General features: G+C 39.7%; 1 protein-coding gene across 3 annotated transcripts in view; it reads right to left on the bottom strand.

The window, feature by feature from the left end:
* Positions 1-15,684, bottom strand: part of LOC133563543 (tetraspanin-18B-like) — a 132,797-nt gene that overhangs the window by 8,896 nt on the left and 108,217 nt on the right. For all 3 annotated transcript variants that reach the window (XM_061917712.1, XM_061917713.1, XM_061917714.1), the window contains 2 exons: positions 5,548-5,661; positions 4,004-4,087 (listed from right to left, as the gene is read on the bottom strand). In XM_061917712.1, the coding sequence (XP_061773696.1) occupies positions 4,004-4,087; positions 5,548-5,661 (198 nt within the window). The remainder of the gene's footprint in view (positions 1-4,003; positions 4,088-5,547; positions 5,662-15,684) is intronic.

Here is a 15,684-nt window from a genome sequence, read left to right as displayed (position 1 = left end):
ATTTAACGCAGACGTCTCAGGGCTTTGGGGCGGGTCTCGGCCGGCCCTTTGGCGCGCGCGCCACAGGTGGGCTCCGCAACCACCGGATGGGCTGCAACCCGGCGGCGCCGCGTGGTATGGGGAATTAACGCAGAAGTCTCAGGGCTTTGGGGCGGGTCAAGACCTGCCCCTTGGCGCATGTGGCACGGCGGGCTCCGTGACCGATGGCGGGTCCTCACGGCCCGAAAGCAGCGCGCCTCGGCGGGCCATGCGTTGGGGTTGATATGCAGAAGTCTCACGGCCTCGTGGCATGGGCGGCGGACTTCAGATCGTTCCAAAGCCCCCTACCTTCTACCTGGCGCGCGCGGCACAGGCGTCCGCAACCGTCAAAAGGGCTGCAGCCTGATGGCGGCGCTATACCTTGACCTTGATTCGAGGGTCCTAAAATGCACCACATGTATGTGCAAAAGTGAGTAACTGCCGCAAATATCATACATCATTGTATGTTTACCTTTCTTCTATCACAGGGGTCGGCAACCTTTACCACTCAACTAGCAATTTTGACCCGTTTCACAAAATCCATCCACCGTAGGCGCAACACAGATCCACTAGGATATTTGTGCCCGCGCCCACTAAGGACTCGTAACAGGGGTCACCCCACATGCAGTGGGCCTGTCCGCCCCCCCACACGCGCACACAAGGGCCCATCACTGTACCCACCATGCACCCGCCAGGGCTCGTAACAGGGTTCCCCAGGTTCCTTGGATATCTTTATATCGTGCGTTTCATCCACTGCTCATTAAGGGCAGTGGTATTTCACTTGCGACGCCCTGGGGCCGGAGCCCCGCACGGGGCCTCCCACTTATTCTACACCCCTCATGTCTCTTCACAGTTGCAGACTAGTGTCAAGCTCAACAGGGTCTTATTTCCCCGCTGATTCTGCCAAGCCCGTTCCCTTGGCTGTGGTTTCGCTAGATAGTGGGTAGGGACAGTGGGAATCTCATTCATCCATTCATGCGCGTCACTAATTAAATGACGAGGTATTTGGCTACCTTATAGTCTAGTTACTCCCGCCGTTTACCCGCGCTTCAATGAATTTCTTCACTTTGACATTCAGAGCACTGGGCAGAAATCACATCGAGTCAACACCCGTCGCGGGCCATCGCGATGCTTTGTTTTAATTAAACAGTCGGATTCCCCTGGTCCGCACCAGTTCTAAGTCAACTGCTAGGCGCCAGCCAAGGCCACACGGCAGGACGCCTCGCCGGGGTCCGGAGCCGCGGCCCCGTTTCCCGAGAGGGCCCCACCGGGAGCCGTAGCTGAGGTGATCCGCGAGAAGGGCCCGACGCACGTCCAGGGTCACCACCGCACCGACACCCCGCCTGGCCCGCCGTCCCCGCGGCCGGCGACACGCGCCCGGCACCGGCGGTACGGCCGCCCCCCATTGCCCGCGCGGCCGACCCCCCGGTGAGGGGGGGCCAACGCACGCGGGCGGTAAGAGCGACCGAGGCCACCGGCGCGGACGCGCCGCACGCAACCGCGGGTCCGAACAGGCGGCGGGACGATGGCTCCCCCAGCCGCGGCACGTGCCCCAGCCCCGCTTCGCACCCCAGCCCGACCGACCCAGCCCTTAGAGCCAATCCTTGTCCCGAAGTTACGGATCTGTCTTGACGACTTCCCTTACCCGACTTCCCTTACTAGAAATTCAAAATGAAATCACACTGCATACAGAGTTTTTTTTACTTTGTCCTATGTATAAACCGGGGGTCTCAGACACGCAGCCCACACCTTAATATGATTTAATATGGTTTTATATAAATACCACTTGACAGCGTCACACTTGCCAACCCTCCCGAATGTTCCGAGAGACTACCCAATGTCAGATCAACCATTCTCGCGAATGCTTGCAGGATTTTCCTCAAATAACAATAAGGGCATCCTATGAAGGCGCTGCCTTTGGCGCCCTCTACAACACGTTCAATCAGCTTGCCAGCCCAGTCACATGTCGTATGAGGCTTCTGCTGACACATGCACAAGTGAATGCAAGGCAAAATTGTTTAATAGCCATACAGGTTACACTGATGGTTCCAGTTTAAACAACAATCCCTACTCTTCCGCGCTATATTATACACCCCAGCAAGCACCAAATCCCCTCACCCCCTCCGTGTGTCGGTTGAGGTGGGCGGGGTTGGGGGGGAGGGGTTTGGTGCTAGCGGGGGTGTATAATGTAGCCTGGAAGAGTAGGGATGCATGGGATTCTGGGTATTTGTTCAGTTGTGTTCTCCCGAAATGTGTGTCATTATTGTTTGGTGTGGATTTACAGTGTGGCGCATATTAGTAAGAGTGTTAAAGTTGTTTATATTATAACCCTCAGTGTGACCTGTATGGCTGTTGAGTAAGTATGCGTTGCAGTCACTTGTGTGTTAACAGACACGAGATATAGAATGTGACCGGTCGGCAAGCAGATCACGTGGTGTAAAAGCGGGCACGACGACATGTTGTAGAGGAGGTTAAAGGCGTTGGCATCACTGCACACCCTTAATATCGAAGTCCAGGTGAAAATTGGAGAATGTGATTTTCTGAGAGATGCACTTAAATCCAGAAACCTCACGGAATAATCGTTGGGGTCAGCAATTTAGCAGCTGAGCCACATCAGAGTGATCAAAGAACCGCATGCTGCTCCGGAGCCGCGGGTTGCCAAACTCTGTTCTGTCACATGCTGCTAACCAAAATGTTGGTGCTGTGTTTGAATGCCAGCTTTGATGACGAGGAATGAACCATTTTGCATTTTTACAAGTGTCACATATTCTTAATTTGATTCAAATGACCTTATTATCGAACTTTAAAAGCAAAACTTTTGTCGTACTTTATAACCGACTGATTATTTCATATCGGACAGATTATTATTGAACTTTAAAAACAAAACTTTTGGGTTAAAGTTAAAAGTATGTCACACACACACATGCATTTGACCCATGGCAGGTGAGGGGAGCAGTGAGCAGCGGCGGTGGCCGGGCACGGGAATCATTTTTGGTGATTTAACCCCCAATTCCAAGCCTTGATGCAGAGTCTTCAAAACACAGGGAGGTAATGGCTCCCATTTTTATAGTCTCTGGTATGACTCGGCCAGGGTTTGAACTCACAACCTACCCATCTCAGGGCGGACACTCTCACCACTAGACCACTGAGTAGGTTATGTAGGTTGTCGTATTTTATAACTGACAGATTGAAATGAAATGAAAAATATATATACACTACAGAAATAACTGAAAACACGTTTTATATTCTAGTTTCTTCAAAATAGCCACCCTTTGCTCTGATTACTGCTTTGCAAACTCTTGGCATTCTCTCCATGAGCTTCAAGCACACCTGTGAAGTGAAAACCAATTCAGTTGACTACCTCTTGAAGCTTCGAGAGAATGCCAAAAGAGTGTGGCTATTTTGAAGAAACCAGAATAATAAAACATGTCCTTTTTTGTTGACAATGTAAATAGTCATGAAAATAAAGAAGGTGTGTCCACAAACTTTTGGCCTATACTGTATGTATCTTCAAATCTTTGCAAAATCCCAGGCCATGATCATGTGACCCCCACGCTTGTGGCCTTAATGAAGGCTCAGTGGCCACATGTGTGCTCTTATTTCCAAAATGGTGTACACTACTGAATCGGGGTCTTATGGCCACTTATGTGGACATTTATACTGCCATTTGGTGGTGGCAGAAGACTAACATACAACTGTAAAAATAAGAATTAGCCTGTCACTAAACATGATGTACACGTTTGTGTACTTATGGACTAATAAGTACATCATTTCAAAAGATGATTCTGAGTTTTGATTTTCATTAGGGTCCAAAAAGCCCAAATAGCAAAGAGAAATAAATAAAAAACCTTGTAAACATACAGCTTGGGCCTTAAGAGGTTTGAAACAATCGCAGTGTTTACGCCACAAGTCGGCCCGGCTTGATGCCATGACTACAATCAGAAGACAGTAAAAAGAAAAGGATAGAATGAAAAAATCTCCATACCTCAGTGCACAGTATTATCACGGAGAAGCCTGCAATTGAATAGATGTATTTGTCGTAGCGGTGGAAGAGTACATCGTAACAACCCTGTGGAAACACAACAAACAACAGCTGAGCACATGACGGACAAACTGTAAACGCGGGGAATTGATTAGACCAGGGACACCAAAGTGGTTTTCTTTGAGGCTGCCATCAGAGGTCCACTTGTAACAGTGAATGTCGGAATTTGCCTCTGGATTTCATTATTAATTATATATTTTTCGGACTATAAGTCGCAGTTTTTTTTCATAGTTTGGCCGGGGGTGCGACTTATGTGTGACCATCCCCGATAAACGGAAAAATTCAATTATTTTTTTTATAATTATTGTTTAGTTTGCGTTGCCTCACACGATGAACACTACATATATTTATATCCATTCAGAAGCTGCAGTACATACAGAAAAGTGCTGCTAGGATCCGAATGAGAGTGCACGACCATATCAAACCAACTCGCAAATCCCTTCACTGGCTTCCTGTTCCACTCAGGATTGAATATAAAGTCTCCCCAATAAACCACCAGTGCCTCCATGGAAAGGCCCCCGTCTACCTCAAGGAACTACTAACCCCTAAATCCCCCACCCGACACCTCCGCTCCAGGCTAACCTCCTCCAACCTCCAAGGACAAAGCTGCGAACTATGGGAGACCGGGCATTCTGCTCACAGTCTGTGGAATGCTCTCCCTGACCACCTGAGGGCACCACAGACTGGATGCTTTAAAAAAAATGGCTTAAGAAAGCTTCTTTTTAAAAAAGCCTTTTCTATTTCTAGCTATTAGGCTGTTCGGGTTTTTTATTTTTTTTAATTATCTTATTATTTTTTAAACACTAGCACTTAGTTATTTACTCAATGTAAAATGATTCTCAAAAATAAAATCAATTATTATTATTATTAATATTCCTACAAGACGCCGGATAAAACTCCGGGCCGTCACTTCTTTGCCCTCGCCATCCCATGACTTTCCCGGTGATTATCCGCCGACCGCCATGTTGCTGTAGGGAGGAAAAGCGGAACGACACACATTGCGGAAATAACATTCTCCCTGCTTGGGCTTAATACAAGTATATTCCACAACGCAACACATGTCTTTTTCAAAGCCTGAAGACCATTCCAGGAAAAGTGGGAGCTGCAATAATTATTTGTTGAGCACAGAGGCACCCTGACGTATCTTATTTGCACAGGGATACAATATGAAACGTCATTATACAACTAGACATGCTGAGGAGAATCCAACATTTATTTATTATTTGCGGCCCAGCCTCACCCAGACTCTGCATCCAGTGGCCCCCAGGTGAATTGACTTTGAGGACCCCTGCTCTAACGAATACACAATATATCCAGACATGCTTATACACTGTGAAATATGTTTTGTATCAGGCTTAGCACATTCCTTTATCTAAAAAAAAAACTTTGTGAGGTAAAATATAGAACCAGAATTTTTCTATCAATACCAACATTTGCGGTGAAAGTCATGCAAGGTGGTTGAAAGTAGAGATGATGTCAGGCAGTACCTTTTGGAAGATCTCCTCGTCTGTGCAATTCTTATTAATTTTGTTCGGGCAGCAGACTGGTGGCCACACCTCCTCCTTAAAGTCTTTGTACTGGGTTACTCCACAGCATTTGAACTGGAATGAGCAAAACAGGCGACAGGTGACATGCTTGCGGGTTTGTTGTTCACATTCATCAAACAAGACATACAGTGGAACCGATTTCATGATTTGACGTCCACGCCGCAGACTGGCTGACTCCTCCACATAAGCGGTCGTCAACATAACCAAGCTGGCCATTGCTCGCACTATTTAGTTGTGGCTAATCCCTCCATTTGTGCATATTGTATTTTGAGTTTTAAACTGAATAAAAACAGCAACTTTCCCACATTTGTGCTTCAAGAATCAGTGCCAGGTTTATCATTGAGCTGAATTCTTTAATTGTTTTACCGCCTGGTTCTATTTGACTCTTACGGGACATCTATAGGGACTCTTTGTACAGAATCTGATGTTTTCTGGAGACCTTTTTAATTTTGCTCCTGTTGTCTTGAAGTGCATACAGCTGTAAAAACATTAGACCACAGAAAACCCCCAGGACCTGACTTGATTGAGCCTGTTTCTTTTAAAGCTGGCAGTTTGATTTTTATATCAGAGCCACTTTCAATTAAAAACAGACATTCAATCGGTTCTGTCCTCCATTTTTCAAAAGGTGATCCAGCAGTTATTCCTGGGCAAGACGTCAAAGTGCATCCGGCTCCTCCATGGGGTCTTGGAGCACTACGAGGTTAGGCCTTTTACTACTGTTACCCCAGGTGGCCCTTGGCAAAATCCTAGTACCTGACTGCCCCAAGCCAGTCAACGGCAGAGCAGGCGGAAGATTTAAGAACTACCACAACGGCGGGGGAGGGCTGCAGCAGAAAAGGGTCCCCAGTCGTCTTGGACCCCATCCCACTGGACCCTGACCCGATTCTGTCAAGGATGGCGTGATGACTGTCTGTGCACCAGTCTCCCCACGTCAAACAAAGTCACACACAGGCATCCTCCATTTAGGGATACACCCCTACCAGGAGGATCGTCATACTTGAGTGACCACCGATGTGATCCATCAGTTCTTACAAACTAGGCCAATATCAAATGCATGTGTCTTACCAAAGAGTTTCTCGATTCAAATTCACTCATTAATATCAATGAGGCTTCAGAAAAAAGCACAGCATTATCACTGCGACAATGAGGGTGGTAAATGACATCACTGTAGTGATTGGTAATTTCCCACTTTTTATTGTGCTCTCAAACGCGTTAGACCACGCCATTTTAAAATCAAAACACAGGATGTTTCGTCGCTTATACAAAACAGGACCCGGTGTTGTTCGGAATTTGTCACTCTTCATAATGGGGTGCCTCAGGGATCTGTTTTGGGGCCCCTCTTTTATCTTGCACATCAATGATCTCGAACAACATTTCGCTGATGCCAATATGCACTTTTATGTTGACGATAGGGCTGGGCGATATATCGATATCGCAGGTTTGTCTCTGCGATATAGAAAATGACTATCGTGATATTGGAGTATACGTTCTCAGGCAGTTGCTTTTAGCTGCAGGCATTACACTACAGGCTCTTCTCATTCTTTTTCTTCTCTCCTTCTCAGACATAAAACGAGCGCACCTTCTTACATGAATCACGTGTGCAACGTCACACGCTCCCGTGGAGCAAAGAGGTAGCGACATGGTAAAGTTAACTGTGATGTTAACGGTGCGGTGCGGGTGGTAATACCAGAGAGAGAAGGTGTGAATCTGGTAACAAATGAAGGAAGAATTAATTCCCACGAAAAACAGCAGGGGGTCCATCGTCTGGCGGTGGTTTGGCTTCAAGCGGGAAGATGTTGAGGAAGTACGCGGCAAAACCATTGCTACAAAAAGTAGCAGCACTGCTAATGTAGCATCATTTGAAAAGTCACCCACTAGAGAATGAAGAGTGCTTGAAACTCTGCATGTCAACATCTCCGTTCGGCGCCACCCCCACAAAATGCTGAAGCAACCATTTCCACATCAACAGCCTATGAAAAAAATAGTCAACAGAAGGAGATAACGTCCGCAGGAACCTACCACATAGTGAAGGACATACACTATTTGATGTCCTATTATGCAGCTCATTCTTATTTGTCTCTTATTGTGTGACATCATGCACAAAAGTGCATTTGTTTTAAACTATTGTAGTGGTGTTCTGTACAAAAACTGCACTTTAATATAGTGTTGTTTTGATATGTCATCTTAGTGACATCATGCACAAAAGTGCACTCATAGCTTGTTTTAAAATGTCTCTGACAATCTTGCACTTTCTGTTTTGGGAATGACATGAATGTTTGTGCCACTGCTTAATAACTGTTTAATAAATACACTTTTAGTTGTGATTTTCCTCTTTGCATGAAAGTTTAAAAGTAGCATATATGAATGCAGTATGAAGAAGAATGTTTGAATGTAGACACATAGAATCATCATACTGCTGTGATTATATACATCAAGTGTTCATTCAAGGCTAAGGCAAAATATGGAGATATGTATGCTGTATCGTGACATGGCCTACAAATATCCAGATATTAAAAAAAGACCATATTGCCCAGCCCTACTAGTTAATTTGGTAATCTAAATGAGTTACTATGGTATGTAGGTCACAGCAGCTCAGACGAGGCATCAAGCAGTGTGGCCGTGGTTTGTTTCCAGAGCGGCCAGCCTGCAATGTGAGTGTCAAGGACAGACGCGGAAGGACATTTTTACAACAAAGTTCTGCAAGGAAAGTTATAATATATCAAGATTGTAGGCGGGTTTTTTTTAACCCTTCGCAATCATATTCCTCAGTTTTTCACCACATTTGTTGTGTTTTCTAATGTCAATCGAGAAGGGGGGTGTGAGTGAAGTGAATTTATATAGCGCTTTTCTCTAGTGACTCAAAGGTATTTTACATAGTGAAACCCAATATCTACCGTATTTGTCCGACTATAAGTCGCAGTTTTTTTCATAGGTTGGTGCGACTTACACTCATGTGTGAAATTATTAACACATTACTGTAAAACATCAAATATTATTATCTATCTCATTCATGTAAGAGACTAGACGTATATGATTTCATGGGATTTATGGATTAGGAGTGAGAGATAGTTTGATAAAGGTATAGCATGTTCTATATGTTATAGTTATTTGAATGACTCTTACCATAATATGTTTGCCTCATATAACCTACACTTATTCAGCCTGTTCTTCACTATTCTTTATTTATTTTAAATTGCCTTTTAAATGTCTATTCTTGCTGTTGGCTTTTATCAAATACATTTCCCACAAAAAATTCGACTTATATATGTTTTTTTCCTTCTCTATTATGCATTTTCGGCAGGTGCGACTTATACTCCGAAAAATACGGTAGATCAGTGGTTCCCAAAGTGGGCGGTACCGCCCCCCTGGGGGCAGTGGAAAGATCTGGGGGGGCGGTGAGAAAGAAGGGGGCGGTAGGGGGGCGGCAGTCCGAAGTCGAAGTCAGAAGTTCGAACGTTTGTTTGACGATTTGTACACAACACGTGCAGCAGGACGAGTCAGTGGACGACGCATCAGGGTCCGGTTACCACACGCCGCTCTGGCCCAGTCAGATCCGACAGCATAGACTACAAAAGCAAAAGCTCAGGTTTGTAATTTCAAGCTTGTAATGTTCAGAATTTTCAAAAAGTCATATCAAGATTTTTGGTTACAAAAAAAAATCTCTGACTGCTACCAAGTGCTGTGGAACAAGGTCAAGATGTACTTTATTGCCTTCCCAACATCATATTTAGTAGAACGGGGCTTCAGTGCAGTCACCTTGCTTCTTTCCAAGCAAAGAAACCGACTGAAAATTACTGACCGCGGGGATCTACGACTTCTTCTTAGTGAGTTCCAGCCTGATGTTGAGAAGCTTATGTCCCTGCACCAAGCACATCCATCCCATTAATATTAAGTGTGAGACAATGAAGGTTACTGGTGGAATGTTTATTTACCATTCTATGTTGCTGAAACAGTTAAAACTGCTAAAAAATAAATTGGTTTACTAAATTGGGTTTTATTTGTGAAATACACATTTGTGTTTAACCTTTCTCTTTTCAAATTGCAGCATACCAAATATCAAGAAAGAGGTGTTTGTTTCCATATGTCTGTGGGGGGGCGCTAGGAATTCACTGGGGAGCCAAGGGGGCGCCAGCCAACAAAAGTTTGGGAACCATTGCGGTAGATAAACAACTGAATGAACATTCTGAGATTGGGGATTCCATTTTTTTTCCAGGGGTGGTAATCTTTAACCATGGAGTCATACCAAAGACTATAAAAATGGGACCCATTTACCTCCCCGCTAAACACTCAGCATCAAGGCTTGGAATTGGGTGTTAAATCACCCAAAATGATTCCTGAGCGCGGCCAACGCTACTGCTCACTGCTCCCCTCACCTCCCAGGGAATGGGTCAAATGCAGAGGATCATTTCACCACACCTCGTGTGTGTGTGTGTGTGTGTGTGTGTGTGTGTGTGTGTGTGTGTGTGTGTGTGTGTGTGTGTGTGTGTGTGAGACTATCAGTGTGACTTAACTTTTTAATATATGAGTTTTAAAGTTTTTCTTGCAGCCCTTTGAGACTTGTGATTTCGGGCTACATAAATAAACATTGACTGATTGATAAAGTAATCACAGACCAGAGTAACAAAAACATGCAATTAAGTGATCAGAATATTAGTTTTACACGTTCAAAAAGGCTCATTAGGTCTTCTTATACATAGACTTATACAATTTATACTCCGAAAAATATGATAAATTCCATTTAAACCAGAGTGGGTGGCACTGAGAGCAGGTGGGTAAAGTGTCTTGCCCAAGGACACAAGAGCTGTCACTAGGATGGCAGAAGTGGGGATCTAACCTAGAACCGTCAGGTTGCTGGCACGGCCGCTCTACCAACTGAGCTATACCGTGAGTAAAAGAGGCGTGACATTCATGTGGTCAATATTCAGTGTTTTATCCTAAATCCCACATTATTGTTATTGTTAACACGACTGATGATGCACACCCATACATTTTTATCCTCCAAGTCTTCCATTCACCTTCACTGTTCACCTACAAGGCCACCAAATGGGCTCACAAAGGATGCAAACACATCATTCTGTGTTTTTAATTTGTTTTAAGAGTTTTTTTACGTGTTTTAGGAGTTAGTTTTTTGTTTTTTACATGTTTTAGCAGTCTTAGTATGTATTTTAGGAGTGTTTTATGTTTTAGATGTCACTGTGCATCTCTTGGGAGTCATTTTATGTTTGAGTCATTTTAGAAGTTGTTTGTTGTGTTTAGGGAGTCATTTTAAATGTGTTTTTAATTTGTTTTAAGAGTTTTTTTTACGTGTTTTAGGAGGGTTTTTTTTACATGTTTTAGCAGTCTTAGTACGTATTTTAGGAGTAATTTATGCTTTAGATGTCACTGTGCATCTCTTGGGAGTCATTTTATGTATAGTCATTTTAGAAGTTGTTTGTTGTGTTTAGGGAGTCATTTTAAATGTGTTTTTAATTTGTTTTAAGAGGTTTTTTTTACGTGTTTTAGGAGGTGTTTTTTTTACATGTTTTAGCAGTCTTAGTACGTATTTTAGGAGTAATTTATGTTTTAGAAGTCACTGTGCATCTCTTGAGAGTCATTTTATGTTTGAGTCATTTTAGAAGTTGTTTGTTGTGTTTAGGGAGTCATTTTAAATGTGTTTTTAATTTGTTTTAAGAGTTTTTTTTTACGTGTTTTAGTAGTTTTTACATGTTTCAGCAGTCTTAGTACGTATTTTAGGAGTAATTTATGTTTTAGATGTCACTGTGCATCTCTTGGGAGTCATTTTATGTTTGAGTCATTTTAGAAGTTGTTTGTTGTGTTTAGGGAGTCATTTTAAATGTGTTTTTAATTTGTTCTAAGAGTTTTTTTTACGTGTTTTAGGAGGGTTTTTTTTACATGTTTTAGCGGTCTTAGTACGTATTTTAGGAGTAATTTATGTTTTAGATGTCACTGTGCATCTCTTGGGAGTCATTTTATGTTTGAGTCATTTTAGAAGTTGTTTGTTGTGTTTAGGGAGTCATTTTAAATGTGTTTTTAATTTGTTTTAAGAGTTTTTTTTTACGTGTTTTAGGAGGTGTTTTTTTTACATGTTTTAGCAGTCTTAGTACGTATTTTAGGAGTAATTTATGTTTTAGATGTCACTGTGCATCTCTTGGGAGTCATTTTATGTTTGAGTCATTTTAGAAGTTGTTTGTTGTGTTTAGGGAGTCATTTTAAATGTGTTTTTAATTTGTTTTAAGAGTTTTTTTTACGTGTTTTAGTATTTTTTTTTTACATGTTTCAGCAGTCTTAGTACGTATTTTAGGAGTAATTTATGTTTTAGATGTCACTGTGCATCTCTTGGGAGTCATTTTATGTTTGAGTCATTTTAGAAGTTGTTTGTTGTGTTTAGGGAGTCATTTTAAATGTGTTTTTAATTTGTTTTAAGAGGTTTTTTTACGTGTTTTAGGAGTTTTTTTTTTTTACATGTTTTAGCAGTCTTAGTACGTATTTTAGGAGTATTTTATGTTTTAGATGTCACTGTGCATCTCTTGGGAGTCATTTTATGTTTGAGTCATTTTAGAAGTTGTTTGTTGTGTTTAGGGAGTCATTTTAAATGTGTTTTTAATTTTTTTTAAGAGGTTTTTTTACGTGTTTTAGTAGTTTTTTTTACATGTTTCAGCAGTCTTAGTACGTATTTTAGGAGTAATTTATGTTTTAGATGTCACTGTGCATCTTTTGGGAGTCATTTTATGTTTGAGTCATTTTAGAAGTTGTTTGTTGTGTTTAGGGAGTCATTTTAAATGTGTTTTTAATTTGTTTTAAGAGTTTTTTTTACATGTTTTAGGAGGGTTTTTTTTTACATGTTTTAGCAGTCTTAGTACGTATTTTAGGAGTAATTTATGTTTTAGATGTCACTGTGCATCGCTTGGGAGTCATTTTATGTTTGAGTCATTTTAGAAGTTGTTTGTTGTGTTTAGGGAGTCATTTTACATTTCTTTTTAAATTTGTTTTAAGAGTTTTTTTTAAACGTGTTTTAGGAGTTTTTTTTTACATGTTTTAGCAGTCTTAGTGCGTATTTTAGGAGTAATTTATGTTTTAGATGTCACTGTGCATCTCTTGGGAGTCATTTTATGTTTGTCATTTTAGAAGTTGTTTGTTGTGTTTAGGGAGTCATTTTAAATGTGTTTTTAATTTGTTTTAAGAGTTTTTTTTTACGTGTTTTAGGAGGGTTTTTTTTTTACATGTTTTAGCAGTCTTAGTACGTATTTTAGGAGTAATTTATGTTTTAGATGTCACTGTGCATCTCTTGGGAGTCATTTTATGTTTGAGTCATTTTAGAAGTTGTTTGTTGTGTTTAGGGAGTCATTTTAAATGTGTTTTTAATTTTAAATGTGTTTTTAATTTGTTTTAAGAGTTTTTTTTTGTGTTTTAGGAGTTTTTTTTTAACATGTTTTAGCAGTCTTGGTACGTATTTTAGGAGTAATTTATGTTTTAGATGTCACTGTGCATCTCTTGGGAGTCATTTTATGTTTGAGTCATTTTAGAAGTTGTTTGTTGTGTTTAGGGAGTCATTTTAAATGTGTTTTTAATTTGTTTTAAGAGTTTTTTTTACGTGTTTTAGGAGGTTTTTTTTTACATGTTTTAGCAGTCTTAGTACGTATTTTAGGAGTAATTTATGTTTTAGATGTCACTGTGCATCTCTTGGGAGTCATTTTATGTTTGAATCATTTTAGAAGTTGTTTGTTGTGTTTAGGGAGTCATTTTAAATATGTTTTTAATTTGTTTTAAGAGGTTTTTTTTACGTGTTTTAGTAGTTTTTTTTACATGTTTCAACAGTCTTAGTACGTATTTTAGGAGTAATTTATGTTTTAGATGTCACTGTGCATCTCTTGGGAGTCATTTTATGTTTGAGTCATTTTAGAAGTTGTTGTGTTTAGGGAGTCATTTTAAATGTGTTTTTTAATTTGTTTTAAGAGTTTTTTTTACGTGTTTTAGGAGGTTTTTTTTTACATGTTTTAGCAGTCTTAGTATGTATTTTAGGAGTAATTTATGTTTTAGATGTCACTGTGCATCTCTTGGGAGTCATTTTATGTTTGAGTCATTTTAGAAGTTGTTTGTTGTGTTTAGGGAGTCATTTTAAATGTGTTTTTAATTTTAAATGTGTTTTTAATTTGTTTTAAGAGTTTTTTTTTGTGTTTTAGGAGGTTTTTTTTAACATGTTTTAGCAGTCTTAGTACGTATTTTAGGAGTAATTTATGTTTTAGATGTCACTGTGCATCTCTTGGGAGTCATTTTATGTTTGAGTCATTTTAGAAGTTGTTTGTTGTGTTTAGGGAGTCATTTTAAATGTGTTTTTAATTTGTTTTAAGAGTTTTTTTTACGTGTTTTAGGAGTTGTTGTTTTTTACATGTTTTAGCAGTCTTAGTACGTATTTTAGGTGTAATTTATGTTTTAGATGTCACTGTGCATCTCTTGGGAGTCATTTTATGTTTGAGTCATTTTAGAAGTTGTTTGTTGTGTTTAGGGAGTCATTTTAAATGTGTTTTTAATTTGTTCTAAGAGTTTTTTTTACGTGTTTTAGGAGGGTTTTTTTTACATGTTTTAGCGGTCTTAGTACGTATTTTAGGAGTAATTTATGTTTTAGATGTCACTGTGCATCTCTTGGGAGTCATTTTATGTTTGAGTCATTTTAGAAGTTGTTTGTTGTGTTTAGGGAGTCATTTTAAATATGTTTTTAATTTGTTGCAATAATTTTTTTTACGTGTTTTAGTAGTTTTTTTTACATGTTTCAACAGTCTTAGTACGTATTTTAGGAGTAATTTATGTTTTAGATGTCACTGTGCATCTCTTGGGAGTCATTTTATGTTTGAGTCATTTTAGAAGTTGTTGTGTTTAGGGAGTCATTTTAAATGTGTTTTTTAATTTGTTTTAAGAGTTTTTTTTACGTGTTTTAGGAGGTTTTTTTTTTTACATGTTTTAGCAGTCTTAGTATGTATTTTAGGTGTAATTTATGTTTTAGATGTCACTGTGCATCTCTTGGGAGTCATTTTATGTTTGAGTCATTTTAGAAGTTGTTTGTTGTGTTTAGGGAGTCATTTTAAATGTGTTTTTAATTTGTTTTAAGAGTTTTTTTTACGTGTTTTAGGAGGGTTTTTTTTTACATGTTTTAGCAGTCTTAGTACGTATTTCAGGAGTAATTTATGTTTTAGATGTCACTGTGCATCTCTTGGGAGTCATTTTATGTTTGAGTCATTTTAGAAGTTGTTTGTTGTGTTTAGGGAGTCATTTTAAATGTTTTTTTAATTTGTTTTAAGAGTTTTTTTTACGTGTTTTAGTAGTTTTTTTTACATGTTTCAGCAGTCTTAGTACGTATTTTAGGAGTAATTTATGTTTTAGATGTCACTGTGCATCTCTTGGGAGTCATTTTATGTTTGAGTCATTTTAGAAGTTGTTTGTTGTGTTTAGGGAGTCATTTTAAATGTGTTTTTTAATTTGTTTTAAGAGGTTTTTTTACGTGTTTTGGGAGTTTTTTTTACATGTTTCAGCAGTCTTAGTACGTATTTTAGGAGTAATTTATGTTTTAGATGTCACTGTGCATCTCTTGGGAGTCATTTTATGTTTGAGTCATTTTAGAAGTTGTTTGTTGTGTTTAGGGAGTCATTTTAAATGTGTTTTTTAATTTGTTTTAAGAGTTTTTTTTACGTGTTTTAGGAGGGTTTTTTTTGCATGTTTTAGCAGTCTTAGTACATATTTTAGGAGTAATTTATGTTTTAGATGTCACTGTGCATCTCTTGGGAGTCATTTTATGTTTGAGTCATTTTAGAAGTTGTTTGTTGTGTTTAGGGAGTCATTTTAAATGTTTTTTTAATTTGTTTTAAGAGTTTTTTTTACGTGTTTTAGTATTTTTTTTTACATGTTTCAGCAGTCTTAGTACGTATTTTAGGAGTAATTTATGTTTTAGATGTCACTGTGCATCTCTTGGGAGTCATTTTATGTTTGAGTCATTTTAGAAGTTGTTTGTTGTGTTTAGGGAGTCATTTTAAATGTGTTTTTTAATTTGTTTTAAGAGGTTTTTTTACGTGTTTTGGGAGTTTTTTT

This window comes from Nerophis ophidion, linkage group LG12 (genome assembly GCF_033978795.1).
Source record: "Nerophis ophidion isolate RoL-2023_Sa linkage group LG12, RoL_Noph_v1.0, whole genome shotgun sequence".
Lineage (NCBI taxonomy): Eukaryota > Metazoa > Chordata > Actinopteri > Syngnathiformes > Syngnathidae > Nerophis > Nerophis ophidion.
This window is presented reverse-complemented; position numbering and strand designations above follow the sequence as displayed.